Raw genomic sequence first — 18,390 nt, 5'->3', positions numbered from 1 at the left:
AACTACTTTCAAAGACAAATAACTTCCTCCTTACACCACAATAAAACTACTTTCAAAGACAAATAACTTCAAACAGTGGTCTCATCTCACAATTTTTTTGGACAGATGTCACTAAGAGATCATCCCTACACCATGACAATACATTCCAAATGACAGGAATCAATCAGCACAATGTAAGCAACTTCAGGACAAGGATGAATCACAACAAGCTCTGAGCAATCCAACACAAGTTCTACCACATGACATTTTCCAGGCTCTGTCATGCAAATCAGATTATTTAAACAGTACATTAAATTATTCTGGTACAACATGCGAGGTGATGCACACTGTATCCAACTGAAGTAATATCCAATCTGAGGCAAGCCACACTAAAGAATTATACACACTAACGCTACCACAATATTCACCTATAAACTAAAACTACCTTAACATTGTATACTTTCCATGAGCTAACACTATCCTCTTTAAGAGTCTCACCTGCTGGATACACCACAAACATGTGAAAATGTTACCATGATGATGGGTTGCGTGCAGGTGATACAAGAAGTCCTCCCATCAGTGTCTTAATGTGCCAAGGTAACCCACATTAAGGACACAAGGACACCCTGGCCAGCTGCACTACCTTGGCTGCAGTTTATTGAGGGGAAGAATGATGGGTGCAGCTTCCCTTCAACAGACAGCCCATCAAGATTCACACAAGTAAATATGTGGTACATCCAACAGGTAAATAATCCATTTAAAGTGACATTGGCACCTGCTCTACCATTTTCACTCAGGAGCTGATAAGCTATGCTAGTTATGATGCAATGATGTGACAGCTTGCCAGCTACTGATGTCAAGTCTGCTAACCAGCACACACAATCCTGGTCTACACAAGGCAATTCACTGGACCACTAGCAACACTCTTCATCCACCTAAGACTGATTTGCCTGACACACACACTTACTATGGAGAGAATTGCTGAAGGCCAAAGTGAAAATAGCCATCAAACTAAGAGTACTTGTATTCTACTATGCTAATATAAATAAATATTTGTTACTTAAAGCATCATCACCTCATATCTAATATTTTAGTCTGTGTATCCATTTGAAGATATTTTAATTATTTGCTAAATTCTTTAAAATGTTTGAGAAATACTTAAGTAGTATGAAAACTACAAATGCTACTAAAAATGTTTAGTATTTAAAAAAACACTTAAAAACATCCACCTAGATTCAACATCTGATTTAATTCTATAAAGATTCCGGGTGTCTTAATAGATTAAAATACAAAAATAGCACACACTAGCTTTCCCTTTAGCCATGAACAACCAAAACTGAAAAGACACAATGATAAAACTATGGAGTACAGCACATCTGGGTTATCAAATGCTCCATCTTCCATTATTTAGCTAATCCATTAATAAACAGCACTCACCACACATGCACTGGACGATGAGTATCTACAATACATTGGATGGTATTTGATCCACATCTGGCTGAAATATTCTATGTTCTTTTCATGAGGTGACCTTCAGCAACTCCTGCAGTACTTCCCTTGCAGCACATAACCTGTATATTGACGGCTGGTGGCAACTTGACACCTTCTCCACGCCTTCCCCTGGGAAGAATGGGCAAAATTTTGGGTATTCAATTTTCATGTATTATTAAAATATCATGCATTTATGTATACCACAATTATATTTATGAAATTATAAATAGTGAGGCTAACTTGAAGGGGCATCTCACCCTCACATATATGTACACAAAAATGATGGTGTTGTAACAATGCGAGAATGTCATGTAGCTGTTGTGAGTGTGATGAATAGTAGTGGTAGTGGTAGTGGTAGTGGTGGTGGTGGTGGCAAGTAGAATCTTGACCAACTGGTGTTTGCAGGTAGCACTGGTTGGTGCTATATAAGGATACACTGTCTGAGGTGAGTATCTATGCTAACAGGTGCACTGGTCACCATAAGAATAGAGTTGTGCAAACACCACCATCATAGCACATGACATCCCTGGTATGTATCCAATACCATCTGGATGTCCTTCAGCCTACTACTTATATTTTACAAGAAAGCTGTGCATTTCATGGACAATATATTTACTATCCAGAACAAATAGCCAATCTCCCTAAAACTCAAAACAAATTAGTCTCCATGGTGATGAAAGAGTCTCTGCCTAATTTATTAGTCCTGTTCCAAATTTTTTTTTTTTTTTTTTCTTTAAATTAGGGCATGCCAAATGACAAGATATGTCCAGAAATAGGTGGAAAGACTTCCAATCATGCCACAACACTAACAAGAAACAGCTAATACCAAATTCTCCTTTTCTTACAAGAATGTGAATGAAAATAACTGAACTGTTGCAATATGCATTTCAAAGAACTATGAATTGGATTCTTGGGCAGTGTTACCTATTCATCTGGCTCTTCACAGATCACTTAGTATCACCTGTTACTCAAACAGCTTCTGAAAGGCACGTCCAGTATTCATAATAGTGGCAAAGCAAGCATACAAAGGGTAGCTCAGACAAAATACCACACATTCACATGTACATTATTTACACTCCTGGCCAAACAGACAATAGTAAACATCAATAATTATGATAAAAAATATTTATCTATATACTAGGCAGGCAATCCCACTTGGAAGAGCCTAAATTAAAGCTAAGGTTTTAAAAGAGAAAAAATGTGTGGAGGCAGCCTGGTCAAGAGCACCACCTTACCTACGACAACAGCAGTGTGGCGATGTGCAAAGTCAAGGCAGCGGTGAATGGTCCTGAGGCACACAAGGTACTCTGAGATGGGAGACTGTGGTGAGAGGATGGCACAGGCACTGCCCCTGCTGCCACCCAGGATGTGCCCCACACCCATCTCAACACACCTGTCACCACATCACTGCTTAATACAACAATTTAGATTTCCTCAGGTTGTGCACTTAATGCTCATTTACACATCAAAAGCCAAAACAGCAATGCACTTACTTCTTGAAATGTACGAGATTCTGTGTCAAAGTCTCTTTCAATTTTTCATCTGCAGCTGTTCTCAATTGCCAACCAAGTCTGTGGAAATAATTTTTAATGTATTATTTAACAATATAACACTTTTATTTTTGCAAGTCATGACAAAAAATGATTAGCAAATGATATAAAGTATTCCAGTTATCAGTAATACCAAAAAGAAATTTGTCATGAAAAAAAAGCTCAATATGCAAGAGGCATTTCAAACATTACTAGGTGCATACTGGTCTGTAAGAACAGTTTTGAAGGCAAGATTTCTTACCACAAAGGCACCACAAGCTAGTGGGAAAAGTAACAAAACTATGGTGATGGTGTTGGACAGCAGAGGAAAAGCAGCAGTTTAAAATGAAGGTATGCATGGAGTAAGAGCTGGGCGACAATGGAATGAGAAATTATGCTGAATGTAGAAAATGGAAAAGCTACACAAATTTGAGTATGTATATCTAAAATCCATTCAAGTGCAAGGAAAGGGAGAGAGAGCAGCATAGCAGATAAGTGAATGATTCTCTGTGGCATGAGTAAGATAGATTTAGTACATGTAATAAGACAACCTAGAGTAAAATGGAAAAATAGTAGAGGAAATGTGAGAACAGAAAAGCATGGAGACATATTCCAACATTCTATGTAGTAAATTGTTAAGAATGTACCACACATAGGTAGATGTAAGGAACATGGTTTCAAAGAAGCTCACGCATGCAACACACTTTGGTAGCCGACTCTCATAATACAGCAAAGTGGAGACTTGAAACACTGCAAGTGACTCACAAGTAAGCACACATGTACAGGGTCTGGGCTGGAACAAGTGCCAGATGGAGTCCACTGCTGCTGACTGACTGCAGCACAACACCTGCATATACAGATATGCAACCATCAATCAATACAGACTACCCAACCATCAACCACATCATACAACTCTTGCTACTTTAAGGTTCCCAAAGCAAAATCTTCAGTAACAAAATTAGCTGGTGCTACATATACTGTACAAATGTACAAAAGAATGACGACACTTTTTCATCATAATTGCTGAATAAACTATGTTTCAAACAAGAAATAAAGATTACCATTATAGAGTTATAGCACCCTTGTTGTAAATAAAAGAAAATACATTATCTTACATTTGTACAGAATATGAAAATCTAAGACAATAGTTGTTTTTTTTCAGTGGATTTACAGAGCCCAAAACAATGCACAATGAAGCACAGACCTGTGTTGGGATCCAGGAGGGCTGTATGATGCACCAGCAGCAGGCACTTGTTAGCCAGTGCCACCGGAACCTTGCCCTCCAGCACTTGGCCTAGCGATCTATACACACCAAAGCTGCACATGGGGCACACGACTTGAATTAATACTAACACTTTCAGATGAATGATGGGCATAATAAAAATGACCGTTACCAGTAATAAGCAGGACTATCACATACAGCACATATTCGACAAATTAAAGCAGGACTTTTAATGTAATGATGATGTACTGTGTTATGTCAAGGCCATGAACATGTTGGTGACCTGAGTTGGTACACATAAAAAGTCTGGAGGGGATAAGGTAAGTCATGGTGCATGACTTTCCAAAAATCCTTCTAATACAGCAGCTCTCAAGAGGCAGTCATGATCCTCCCGTCTCCACCAGCAGTAAATACTGTAGCATCGTGGCTCACAGCTGGATGAACTGATTGCCATGTATGAGGTAGATTGTCCACAGGTTTTACCTTACAAAGGAGGAAGCACGCAGCTGGGGCAAGTCAGGGGAGGCAAGCAGCTGGTCAAGCACAGTGTGATGGACCAACACGTGGCCTCCATAAAACTCAACTTCCTTAAGGGTGCCGTAAGATTTCTTGCGGGCAACCAGCAAACACTGCAAGTGTGACTATTAAGTTTGATATTCTACAACATGCACCCCTCACAGCACACATCCAATTTTCTAATGACAAATTTACAATGTTTTGCTGTCATAGATTCATTATAAAAGTATACTATAAAATAAGACACTATCAATTATCAAAATATAAAAATGCCCCAGAATAGAAAAGAATTTACACCTAACCCTCTGTTATCGCGCGAAATTGGTGCCTAAAAAACCGCGCGATAGCGGAAAACGCGATAATGGAAGTGAATAATAAATAGGAAATAAATAAATTGGTGCCTCAACCCAAAAATTTTCCTAAAATATTTTCCTGTAACCCTAAATTTACTACCATTAATACTGGAGTAGCTTATTAACATTTGACAATCTGAAATGAATGAAAACCTGCTCTGAACAACAGAATACCACGTGTGAGATTGAGGGGGGGTGGTGGTGGTGGTGGTGGAGATGAGCAGAGTGACTGGAACCAATCAGTTCCCTTATTCAAATCACGTGACGTGGATACACAGCAAAGATTGGCTGCTGGCTCCTCCTCCTCCTCTTCATGATCATGATCATCATCATCATCTTTCTTCCCCTCTACCTCTTCCTCCTCCATCTCCCCTTATCTAAACATTTGTCAGTGTGTGGTTGGGATATGGGTAGTACTACTACAGGTGCGCGATAACGACTTTTCAGATGTGCTAAAACTGAATTTTGTAGATTTTCATAAGTGCGCGATAACGCCTAAATGCGATAACGGAGGGTTAGCTGTATAACAATCTACTACACGAAAGAAATCTGGAGACACAGACAGACAGACAGACAGACAGACAGACAGAGACAGAGACAGAGAGAGAGAGAGAGAGAGAGATTTCCAAGACTAACCTTCAGCTTTATGACATCTTGTTGTTTTCCCTGGAAGAGATGGATATATTTTGAGTCTTCTTTCCAATTCAGGGGTGCTTGAAGAGGCATGTCCTTCCAAAGGGGCTGGTACAGCTCATTGGGCACAAACACAGCCCTTTCAATACCTACTGGGTCCTTACTGTGGTCAGGCTGTGTACAGGTACCATCAGAAGCAGCTGATGGGAGAGGGGTCTCCTGAGGCAGACAGTTATTCAGAGGAACAGGAAGACAATATGGTGCAGTCTTGGGTGGGATGGAGTGAATAGTAACATCAGAACTGGTTGCCATTTCTTGCTCTTGTGAACTTTGTAAAATTTTCTCATGATGTAAGTCTGAAACTTGAGTCCTGCAAGTAGCCAAATACAAAAGTTGAACATTGTTGATCTTGTATGGATGATTTAGCTCAGCCACTTCTTGTGTAATTAAGGATTTTGCAACATGTGGTGAGAGATGATGACTTTTTCCATCATCTTTCATCACTGGTGTATGTTGGGTGTCTGGCACGGCTGTGACCTGCAGTGATGAAGCCCCCTGGCTCTCAATAAAGGTGGATAACTTCTTGAGGCCACTGGATATGTAGGACTGGTCCATGTTATTTTTCATACTGGCATCCTTGAGAAGCTGGAGCTTCATTTTCTTGAGAATTCTTTCAAACAATACTCTTTTAATGCCTAAAGATTTCTTCTCTGTAGACACAGACTTCTGAGTGGTACTTTGAGTAGGTTGCTGGGTAGTATTCTGTGTCATTAAGAAGAAGGTAGTCACTGATGCTTGCATGACAGGTAAGCACTCATGCTTTGATCCTTGAGGATCATCCCTTAAAGATGAATGTACTCTTAACATGCAGTTCTTTAAGTTACTTTTAATCCTACTTGCCAGGGCTTTGGGGCAAGGTAAATCAGTCTCTGACATTTGACTCCTTCCCATCAGAAGGGCCTGAAGGGAATTATTTTTTCTGATGTATTCATACTTCTCACCATTTGGGGAGTGACCTCTTGGTGGTGTCTTCACATCGGTGACAAATACAGATACGACATTGTGATCTGCAGAATCCTGCTTGGACTGGGGAACATGCTGCTCACCATGGGAACTATTCATTCTAGGAAAGACTTCACTAAAGGCACAAGCTACTGAGGTTGAGTCACAATCTGTATTTTGCTCCTGACTTTCTTTTGTCTTATTACATTCCTTCAGCCAAGTATTACCCTTTTGATGCAAACTAGCAGGATCTTCAAGAGCTTGACCTTCACATGGCTCTGCTTCATCTCCTTTGCTACATATGAGGTCTGGAACTTTCTCAGTTTTAAGGGGTAATTTCGGCTTGATAGAGAAATCTGTTTCACATGCAATTCCTTTAACCAAGCTTGGGTATGGCGTGCAGTTATCCATTAGATCTGTTTGAGACTCTGTAAGCTGTGGTTGTCCTGGGCCTTGGCAGGAATGTGGAAAATCGTGCTGACAGTCCTGGCTCACGCTGCACTGACCACTAGGGTGACTCTCTTGTGATTCTCTCTCACGAAGGGAGGACTCTGAATGCTGCAAACACATATACTCTCCTTCACTGGCTTGTTGCTGGTGTTTGCTTCTGTCCTGTTCAGTACTGCTGCCCAAGACTTCAATGTCCTCACCAGTATGAATAGTTTCAGATCTGGAGTCCTCACTTCTGAGCTTCCCTGCTGATGTGTCATCAATTGAAGCCACCAGACTGCTCCTGGCCATGATAGCAGATGCTCCCTTCATCTGACTGCCAGATTCATCCAAATATTCCTTGGTAGTTGGTAAGTCTATCCAATGGGATCTTTTACTGGAATTTTCCATAGCTTCAAACCATTCACATTTAAGTTTTCTCTTCTTACTGGGTGTCACTTCACTGCCAGAATATTGTTTCTCATGCTGGTGCTGCAGATCAGTATTTTGAGCAGTTGTGTGTAAAAGATTTCCATCATTTGAAATTAACATCTGTCTGTCATAAGCCAGCTTCCATCTATGCTTCGGGTGAAAGAAAAGACCTTGGTCTTTCTCAAGTCCTAATGTCTGTATACTATCAGAAACTAGAGAGACATCTTTCTTCAATTCAGATGCTTGTTTGGCAATAGTGCAAAGTCCCTTATCCTTCACTCCCTGTGCCTGTTCAGAGCAGAGATAATTGTCTAAATCTGTGGTTAGTAGAGGCTGTTCCTTTTTCTGGTTTGCTGAATAGGATTCAGTTGTGTTCTCCAAGCTGGGAGGATTGTCCCCACATTCTTTTGTGTCCCCTTTGCTTACAATATTCCCATCCTTCTTTTCCTTTTCTGCCAATATAGAACAGTTCTCTCCAACAGCAGTCTTTTCCTTTTCTGCCAATATAGAACAGTTCTCTCCAACAGCAGTCTTTTGTCTTTTAATCATTGAATTTGGCATTTCATTTCCAGGAGCCTCTTTCATTAGAATACCAGAAGTGGCTTGACAATTGTTCGCTTCACCGACATCAGTTAGGTTTCTTTTTTCCCCTTCCTTCTTTTCCAAGCACCTGAGGATGTCTGGTGTGCTGCTTGCTCTTGGTTCACAGTGATTGTCTTCTTCCACAGACAAGGGGTTGACAACAACACACTCTTTGTTACTCCTCAGCATACTGGGCTTTATCAGATCAGGTTTATTGGAGTCACTGAGAGAAAATAGATCCTTTAGCTTTTTGGTATCCAACATACTATTTCTTTTCACCTTCAGTATTTTTGGAATTTTGATACACATTCCCAGATTCTCCTTTGCCTCTTGAATCATTTTCTCTAATGACCGTCTTTGAATGACTACATGAGCTGTTTTCATTAGCTTCTCATCAGTATAAAAATTATTGTCACTATGTAAATTAGTATCAAAGTTTGTAGAAATAAATGGATGTGATATTGAAAGATCAGATCTTTTGAATGAATTCTCTCCACTTTCTCCTTTTCCCTCAGTGTTTTCCTTTGTCTCAAGCAGCTTTGAATATTCTTTGTGCTGCCCTCTCTCCGAAAGATCTTGTAAATTTCCAACTGTCTTGTGTATCTTTAAATCCTCTTTGTGTTCTTCCTGTCTATGACCTTGTGTGCTTTTCACTGCTGGCCAGGTTTCTGAATGGTCTCTGTGTTGTTCCATCTCCTGATTTTTTTTTACTTTCATTATCTTCTGGGTCCTTAAAGGTTTTCTGTGTTTTTTTCTGCAAAGGTCTTGCCCATCTTGCAGTGTCTTTTTGGTTTTGATAAATCTGCTTAGCTTCCACTTCTTTAATCTTTTGCTGTCCTTGGATGCCCCAAATTTTCCATCATTAGTATTCTTAGGGCTTTGTGTCTCACAGTTGTCTTTGGAAGTGTCTAGTGGTTTTTATTTTCCTGGATTTCTTTATCTTTCTCAGAATAGCTCTCAAACTCCATCTTTTGATCATCTACATTGTTTGCAACTCCTTTTTCAGTATTAATAGATTCAGAGTGTCTAATCTCAGTCTGATGTGCTGGCTGATTCATCAATGGCATCCCTTCCAATGACCCATATGTCTTCTGGGCTTCAGTATTTCCTACTACCTCAGTACTTCCTTTCTTGGACTCATTCTTCATGTCCTCAGTTTGGTTCACAGGCTTCTTGGTACTGGGTGAAATACTCTGATCTGCATCACTATTTACTAATGCATCTTTACTAGTACTTGCACCACCATCACTCGGACAAGGTTCAGCCACATGGACATTCAAACACTCACTTTTCTCAGTCAACTCATCTATGCTGACAGTCAAGTTAATATCACAGTGACATGAGGAAACTTTACTTCTGTTTCCTTTAACTTCAGGTACATCACTCCCCTCACAATAATGCAAACCATCCTCCAGGACTTTGTCCTCTGCAGTCTCAGCTCGAGTGCAGAAATCACTAATCTGAAATAATGAACTATATGAAAATGCTTCGATAGTATACATGTGTATTAAAATTGACACACACACACACACACACACACACAAATAAAGAAACTTACGTATGAGACTTTTGGTAGGAAGAGAAATGAGAACAATAATGTATTGGAGAGTGGAGTTCCACAGGGATCAGTGTTGGCCAACATAAATGGAGTGATATCTATTTGCAGGCGATGATTTTAGAACTCAACGATTACTTGATGGAGGACAAGAACCCAGATATTGTGGGTCTTACTGAAACAAAACTGAGAGACCTTGGGGTGACAATTACCAATGGAGAAGACCTGATGATGGTTGGAGAAGGAAATATAATGTTTGGAAAAGAAATAGAGTAGGTAAGATGGGAGGAGGAGTGATGTTGCTGGTTAAAAAGATATAAAGGTGGATCAAGTGAAAGAAGGTATAGGAGAGATGGAAAGGCAGAAGTGCTAAAGATCAGAGCAGAAACTAATGAAGGAAAAAGAGGCACTACATAGTGGTGAAATTGTGGGTCTTATAAACAAAGAAAGAGGGAAGACCTGATGATGGTTGGAGAAGGAAATATAATGTTTGGAAAAAAGAAATAGAGTAGGTAAGATGGGAGGAATGTTGCTGGAAAAAGATATTAAAGGTGGATCAAGAAGATTGTGTAGAAAGGTATGGGAAAGGAGAAGAGAAAGAGAGAAACTAAAGAAAAAGAGGATAATTGGAATGTACCACCTAAGACAAATGCATGGTCAGTACAGGAATATGAAGAAATGATAAGTGATACAGGAACATGTCTGGAAGAAATATTGGGTGGCTGTGAACGAACTATAATGATGGGAGATTTTAATTGTAAAGAGGTGTGTTGGGAGGACTGGTCAATGGAAGGATCAGAGACAACATGGGGAAATACACTATTGACACTGGCAATGGAACAGAAAGGGATTATGAAGGAGTTTCAAGTAACTGTGGAGGAGATTAAGAATATGATGGGGAGTTTAGAAGTGAGAAAAGCTGTGGGACCTGATGGGGTATCAGGATGGATTTTAAGAGAATGCAGGGAGCAACTGGCAGAAAAAGTTTGTGAAGTAATTGATGCCTCATTAAGGGAAGGTGTAGTGCCCCAAGACTGGAAAAGAGCTAACATTGTCCCAATCTATAAATCAGGTAACAAGAGAGACCCATTGAACTATAGACCAGTGTCACTTACAAGTGTGGTAGCTAAGATGTGTGAGAGGGTGGTGAAGAATAGATGGACAGACTTCTTGGAGAAAAATGACATACTTTGTGAGTGTCAATTTGGTTTTAGAAAAGGGCGTTCATGCACGACAAACCTGATATGTTACTATTCGAGGGTGATAGATGTAATACAGGAAAGAGATGGTTGGGCTGATGGAATATATCTGGATTTAAAAAAGGCCTTTGATAAGGTACCACACCGGAGACTGATCTGGAAACTTGAAATGGTAGGAGGAGTGCATGGCAGTTTACTAAAATGGATGGAAGACTTTTGGTAGGAAGAGAAATGAGAACAATAATTAAGGACAGACCATCAGAATGGGGCTTGGTGGAGAGTGGAGTTCCACAGGGATCAGTGTTGGCACCAGTAATGTTCGCGGTCTACATAAATGACATGGTGGATGGGGTGTCCAGTTATGTGAGCCTATTTGCAGGCGATGCAAAATTGTTAAGAAAAGTGAGATGTGACAAAGATTGCGAACTACTCCAGGAAGACTTGGACAGAATATGGAAATGGAGCTGTACATGGCAAATGGAGTTCAACACGACAAAATGCAAGAAAATAGAGTTTGGCAAGAGTGAAAGAAGAATCAGGAGTATGTACAAGATAGGAAATGAAGACATAAAACCAGTCATGAAGAAAAAGACCTTGGGGTGACAATTACCAATGACCTATCGCCAGAGAGACATATAAACAAAATAATTGGAGAAGTATTGAACTTATTGAGGAACATAAGAGTGGCGTTCGTATATTTAGATGAAGAAATGATGAAGAAAATAATTACTGCAATGATAAGACCGAGGCTTGAATATGCAACAATACAGTGGGCTCGAACTTAAGAAACACATAAGGAAACTAGAGAAAGTACAGAGGGCTGCAACAAAATGGTGCCTGACTTAAGAGATTTGACTTATGAAGACAGACTGAAAAGAATGCAACTTCCGACCCTGGAAAACAGAAGAAAGGGAGACCTGATAGCAATATACAGAGTGATGATTGGCATGGAAAAAATGGATAGGGAAGATCTGTGTATGTGGAATGAAAGAATGTCGAGAGGGCATGGGAAAAAACTAAAAATGGCCACTTATAGGAGAGATGTGAAAAAATATAGCTTCCCTCATAGAAGGGTGGAAGCATGGAATAGTTTAGACGTGGAAGTGGTCAACGCAAGGAATATTCATGATTTTAAGAAAAAGCTGGACATTAATAGATATGGAGACGGGACAACACGAGCATAGCTCTTTTCCCGTATGTTACAATTAGGTAAATACACACACACACACACACACACACACACACACACACACACACACACACACACACACACACACACACACACATGGTAAAATACCACAGCTGGGCAAGATAAAGAAAATATCACAATATCTGATAAATTGGTAATGATAATGACCAAATTTTCATACATCTACCGATAACTGATAAAATGATTAATCCAAAACTGATACTCAAAACAATCATGATATGCATTCTAAACACAAAAAAGCAATAAACTCAAACTTTTATATAATTTTTAGTTAATTATTAGAGATAGCAGGCAGCGAGTAAGGAGTGAGTGTTTCAGCGAGCTAGGAGTTAATAGCTGGTAGCTGTGATGGTGAGGAAGCAGATGGACAAAGGTTGTTAAACACACAATGCTAATATGAAATGTGACGTTTACTTATACCAAATTCCAGAAACTTAAGGAAAACAAAGCAAAGCAAGTTAAGATGTTGGAAAATATATATTAAGAAGTGAGTCATCCTGCTGTTTCTGTTATTGTGATAGCAACCACCTCCTTGATCTTGTTACCAACATGCTAATCTGATAAAATCTTAATAAATCTATTCTAACCTAGCTAAATCAAATTTAAAACAAGAACCATTGTATAGATAAGGTTTAATTAAGCAATGATGACCAAACCAATACATCTTCAATTGGGAATTGTGTCTTTTACCTAAAAAAAATCTTCATACTGCTGAACCTTGATAACTCTGACCCCGATAAGTTGGATTTGGCGATAAGTTGGACTATGACTGACCCAGGGACTAAAGTCCTAGTCGAACTGCCCGTCCGTGTTATTTTTTTTTCCCCACTTTCCTACATCTCTTCTACTGACATTATAAAAAATCGAATTCCAACAAAAAATTGCATTTCAGTTGTAGTTTAGAATGATACTAAACAAAAGTTGATCAGAGTTTATACTGATTTTGTGAAAATTTTGTATAAAAAAAATTTCTTGAGACATTCGCTCCAAAAGAATTTTCATCATTTCGTCCTTGTTTTGCTATTTGTATTCATATGATTGACATGAAATTTTCACACATGACTGTGTATACAATGGTGGATTCCTGGAACATGATAGGATGATAATGCATCAGATCCCCGCTTCTCTAGAAAATATTATTCACTCATACGTAATGGTTGAAGGAGCCATCAGCAGTGTCATGGCAATCTGCCATTTAATGACTGAACTGGACACTCTCCGAGTTGATATTAGTGTGTTGAAGTGAGACAATGATACTATGAAGTAATAAAAACTGTCTTGTCCAGCTTTATACCGGTCTCAAAATAATCTTTGTAATGGTACAGTAATCCCTTGATATAACAAATGATATTGGGATAGGGGTCTGACATTGTACCTGAAGATCTGTTATTTCCCATGGAAATACCAGACAGATGTTATATCCCAAACATTGTCTGGCATTTATACCCGCTGCCGCCCTGCTCCCATGGCACACCACGTGGAGTTCCTGTGACAAGATGTCATGGGACGACACCCTTGCTATAAAGGATGAAAATCCGTTATAGCAGGGGTTTGTCCGGTCTGATTTTTGTCCATTATATCCAATATCTGATATATTGAGATGTGTTATATTGAGGGTTTACTGTATTATTGTGAGTTATATTATGTATAGCTGTGATGATGAAGGAAGTGAGAAAAAAAAAGGTTGAAAAGATCATAGCAGTATTATGATATAAAGAATGGATGAAGAAACATGGCAGTGAGGCATGGGGTGAGACCAGGGTCTCGGAGAGGGAAATAACACGCGTGATGGAGAAGAGGCGACACGTGTGACAGAGCGGAGGGGAGGCAAGGGTTCAAGATCTAGCCGTCAACCACAGCTGTCTAGCAATTATACGTTTATTTCTTGTTGTCTTCTCTTCTGGAAGTTTCTGATTCCAATTCTTGTCAATTCATACCTGTAAGGAGTCATAGTAATTTCCGAAAAAGTAAAGCTAAATAACGCATGACCCCTCTTGACGTCTGGCCACATACTGAGTCACTGAGTGAGAGAGACACCAAGTTTGAAATTTGAGAAAAATATTCATACAAATTTTTTTTTGCATAGACAAGCATTAAGTGATACACAATTTTTTAGGGCGCGAGTCATACTATGATGCAACCACACGAGACATTTAAAAATGGCTTTCTGATGGGATTATCAGAAATCAGAAAAATCTACACCATGTGGTAATTTAGAAAATGAAGGTTTCGGAGAGATAATAATCCCAAAATATATCCTGCACTGCCATCCTAAAGTTGAACTGCCAGCACTTGGTTTTTTTTCCTTGCGGGGAGATTCAGATAAGTCAGACATCCGTGTGTGTCGGACCAACCTTTTCCCCTATTAGTCCGAGTTAGCAAGGGTCAACAGAATATGGAGAATAAAGGATAACTTTTGAACATATCACACGTGAACAATGAACAATTAACTCTTACATACCTGGGACAAGTCTGCCACATGTAACAGCTTGTGGAGGTTCACGATGCGAGTGTTAGACCTTTGGCCTACAAGCAGGATGTGGAACTGTTCCTGGCTGCCATGCAAACCACACTGCTCTAGCTCGGGACATGGAGGAACCAAGACCACTTCCACGTAATTCTTGTCATTCAGTAGTTGGCAAGTTAAGATGAAAGGCTGAAAAAATTCTATGTAATGATCATCTGTCAAGTGCCACTCAATTTCTGACCATCCATACTGCAGTCAGTCTTAAGGCATTCCTCTTGACTCTTACAATAAAACCATCTTACCTTGGCAGCCTCTCTGAGTTCAGCCATCAGTTGCTCCACCAGTGTACCTTGTACAGACAGTGTGTGCACCAAGATGGTCCTTCCCCGGATGGCAACAGGACGTCTCTTTGACAGCCGACAAGGTTTGCTTCGTAATACTTTGCGCCACAAATCCTCATACTTTGCTATACGGGTCATCTTCAGTATTTGACCACTGAAAGAAAAAAAAAATTATATATTATGATGTTTGATTTATGTGTAATTATTTCAAGCAATAGTATGATAATACAAGTTTTGGTAACTTTTCACCAGTTGAAAGCTGCAGGGAGTTTTGTTTGATAAAAAAAAAATAAATAAATAAATAAATAAATAAAAAAAATACACTATACAGTCAACCCTCGGCTATCGTGTTTTATTGCTATCACACACCCATCAAAAGCTCCTAAAATTTCATTATCGCGACCTCAGATGCCTGCTATCGCACGCCCAGCCATGACGTCATGGGATATCTGAGCGCTCATTGGCCAAAACCGCCTTCCTGCCAAGATCAATTTGGCTATCGTGCGGCTATTTCAGCCCCAATTGGACGCGATAGCCGAGGGTTAAGTGTACAGGAAAAATAAGTGCAAGAAGTTGACAGCTTGCAAACATTACACTTTTCTAGACAGACAAGAGGCAGTCCTAGATGCCAGTAACATTCCTTCCCTCCTTAGCTGTACCCAACAAAATCAGTCACAGCATGCACCTCCATACAGTCCAAGCTCAATACTTCTAACAGGTCACAAACATATAATAAAATTAATCATCAGCTTGCCAGTATAAATGTTAACTTATGAAAACTACTTCCCAAGGTACTCACAGTGCAGGGATACACGTCATGTACTCAGACCAAAGGGTGGCAGCGCCCACATCAATGGACCCCACACGAAGCTGTCCACGCCACAAGTGCACCAGAGCCTTCTTAGGTCGGTCTGCCACTTCTAGCTGGTTTGCTTTTCTGCTGAGGTGGGAGGCACCAGCAGCCCTCCCAGACTGTACAGCCATCATTGCTCTCCTGAAATAGTATCACTTTATAAAGGGAAATATTGCCCAGTCCAGACACAAGATTGAGTATTGCAGTTTTTATGCTTGAGATGGTAAAGATTACAATGGCTCTCCCTGAAAATCTCTCATGGACACACCACTCACTGCCTAGTTGTTTTGAAAAGTGCACACTAGATATAATGTATTCAGAGTGGCCATGTAACTCACTAATGTAAGAATATCACACAAGGATCATGTCACTACCCTTTCATCTTATCACTGGCAAGTCCAGATGACCGCCAGTGGCCACTCAACCTATGTAGATCCTGACCTGCCTATGGAACTGATCACTACTACCATTCCTCAACTTTTGTGCCAGCTTGTGTACAACCTTAGTCACTTACCTCATCTTGAAATCACGTATAATGACCGGTCTGTAGCTGAAAACCAACTCTGCAAATAATGAGAGCTTCAATGAGGACACACATAAATAGTCTCAAACAACAAAAACAAAACTACAATCAAAGTGGAAATTAACAGTTGACAATTAAAAAAAAATATACATATTTAGTTAAAAGATCATCTTGGTTAGGAAGTATGTAACAAGATTTAGCTTGATTTTTTTTTTAAATATCTTGCACTGTAATTCAGTAGATTGTTAAACATAATACAAGATTTTTATGTGGTCGTGTGACAATCTTTATGTGGCAGTTACAGATGGTTATGTAACAGTTACTGTAGAAGACTTGTGTGTCATTTAGAGATTCTTACATGTAACTTCAGAAAGTGTTACATCAAAGCAGGGAGACCATCACCTTCCATTTAGAAATTTTTGTGGCAGCTGGGAGGACATTTGCAAAATGCCAAAAAGTTTAAGTCCTAAGAGAGACACAACACAAAGGCATTTCAAAAGTAAGCCCCATTTCAAGGGAAGGGCTTTGTTCCCTGCTGACACACTGTGACCACCATTGCCTTCTGCTTCACCTAACTTTGCTGTCTGCTTCTTGGTCTGCATTTATCTAATTGACAAATTAACTTTAATGTCAACATGCACTTTAGAAAGGTAAACTCGGCTGTAAATGTCAAGTTTATTAGAATGGATGATTATCTTTCAAGTAAGGAAGACTTATATCCTTGATCTGAAGAAGGAAGAATTTCCATCTGGTAATCTTGGTTGTTTTTCCTACACACTCAATGCCTTCTTCAAGATGTACAACAGATCACTAAGTTTGATCACAGTGTGACTGCTCCTTGCTCTTTATGATGCCTATCTAAAATATTGTCCACATTCTTCTTGGTGTGGCACCTTGCCTGCCTGTGCCTGGCCATCAAGTTACTAAGAGGGAGGAACAAGTAGTATCACCCCTTTGTCATAGGGCACTCATGACCACCTGAATACTCTGGTAGAAGTGTCCCAAGGTATTTAGGTGCATCAAGAACACATAACACGTAGCGAAACAAATCAAGCTTCCTGTTCCTGGATCAACGAACACAGTATTTCTGAGTCTTTTGTGATGCCACGAGGTGGACAAGTTAGCAGCCACTACTACATTTAAGTGCCTCCGATTGATTTTAAGAGCGTTTTTACGATTCTAGCGACACATTAACAAGATTACACTGAAATGGCTCTGGTTGAAGTGATACATCAGGGATTTTATGAGTGTCTGTAAGGTTCTAGAGACAACAACAAGACTGTGTTGGTGTTTCCACATATTCAAAATAATCTTATTACATAACCACTGAAGGAAGGATACATGATCAAACTGCATCTGCTGGTGGTGGGGGTAAGAAGTGCACTTCTCTGCTCCTCCTTCCCTGCATTGTACCGATTGCCAAGGACCCACCGGAAATAAGAAGCATGATTAAAAGAGCAAAAGCCATGTCTCCCAACATTTATCACTGGGTGAAGCTTCTACAACAGCTGAAATAGGGTCAGAGGTAGGAATAGAGGTAGGAGAAATGGCAGGTTTGGCAGTCATGGCGAGCCAGACACTACAAACAACTACTAATACTAAATGTGCCACATGCAGCAGAGGTTTAATTATAACGTACAACATGAAATGCAAACACAGAGAACTGAGGCGGCGATATGTTGCTCTCACGCCACCAATTCCATCAAACGTCCTCAGCAACACAAAAACGAAAACAAATAGCAATATTATGCGGGAAGTTTGTATCAGTAACGGAGGCAGAATACTCGAAATACTGCAGAATCTACGAGTTCTTCCGACATGTAAATTGCCGTGGACGGCATTCTCGAGAATTCGACTGTTAAGAGAAGCTGTGGTGATTGGGACTGTCACGAGTGTTCACTGTCCAGCTTCACTAAACCACCACTGTGGAGAACCAGCCACCAGAACGAAGCTGCTAACCTTTAACCACAGAATACGTTTGGTAATGTTGAGCGTATCCGGTATAAAAAGCATATTCCTCACTTCACTGTGATCTCAGCATTCCCGAAGTTAATGGCGTGGGAAGCCCACACCA

At 39.9% G+C, this 18,390-nt stretch overlaps 2 protein-coding genes across 2 annotated transcripts in view; both read right to left on the bottom strand.

The window, feature by feature from the left end:
• Positions 1-1,199: 1,199 nt before the first annotated feature.
• LOC123499221 lies at positions 1,200-9,064 on the bottom strand. Its single transcript, XM_045246972.1, has 7 exons — positions 5,727-9,064; positions 4,705-4,850; positions 4,204-4,316; positions 3,765-3,846; positions 2,964-3,041; positions 2,706-2,863; positions 1,200-1,599 (listed from the first exon to the last, which is right to left on the bottom strand). Exons 1-7 carry the CDS (start codon positions 8,883-8,885, stop codon positions 1,499-1,501), a joined length of 3,837 nt encoding a protein of 1,278 aa, XP_045102907.1. The 5' UTR covers positions 8,886-9,064; the 3' UTR covers positions 1,200-1,498.
• Positions 8,859-18,390, bottom strand: part of LOC123499222 — a 9,999-nt gene continuing 467 nt past the window's right edge. The window contains exons 2-6 of the mRNA XM_045246973.1: positions 16,308-16,356; positions 15,740-15,934; positions 14,902-15,094; positions 14,594-14,788; positions 8,859-9,628 (exon numbers count right to left, since the gene is read on the bottom strand). Of these exons, the coding sequence (XP_045102908.1) occupies positions 9,077-9,628; positions 14,594-14,788; positions 14,902-15,094; positions 15,740-15,934; positions 16,308-16,312 (1,140 nt within the window). The 5' untranslated portion in view covers positions 16,313-16,356 and the 3' untranslated portion in view covers positions 8,859-9,076. The remainder of the gene's footprint in view (positions 9,629-14,593; positions 14,789-14,901; positions 15,095-15,739; positions 15,935-16,307; positions 16,357-18,390) is intronic.

This window comes from Portunus trituberculatus, chromosome 49 (genome assembly GCF_017591435.1).
Source record: "Portunus trituberculatus isolate SZX2019 chromosome 49, ASM1759143v1, whole genome shotgun sequence".
Lineage (NCBI taxonomy): Eukaryota > Metazoa > Arthropoda > Malacostraca > Decapoda > Portunidae > Portunus > Portunus trituberculatus.
Note: the sequence above shows the minus strand (reverse complement) of the source record. Positions and strands in the feature narration are given on the sequence as shown.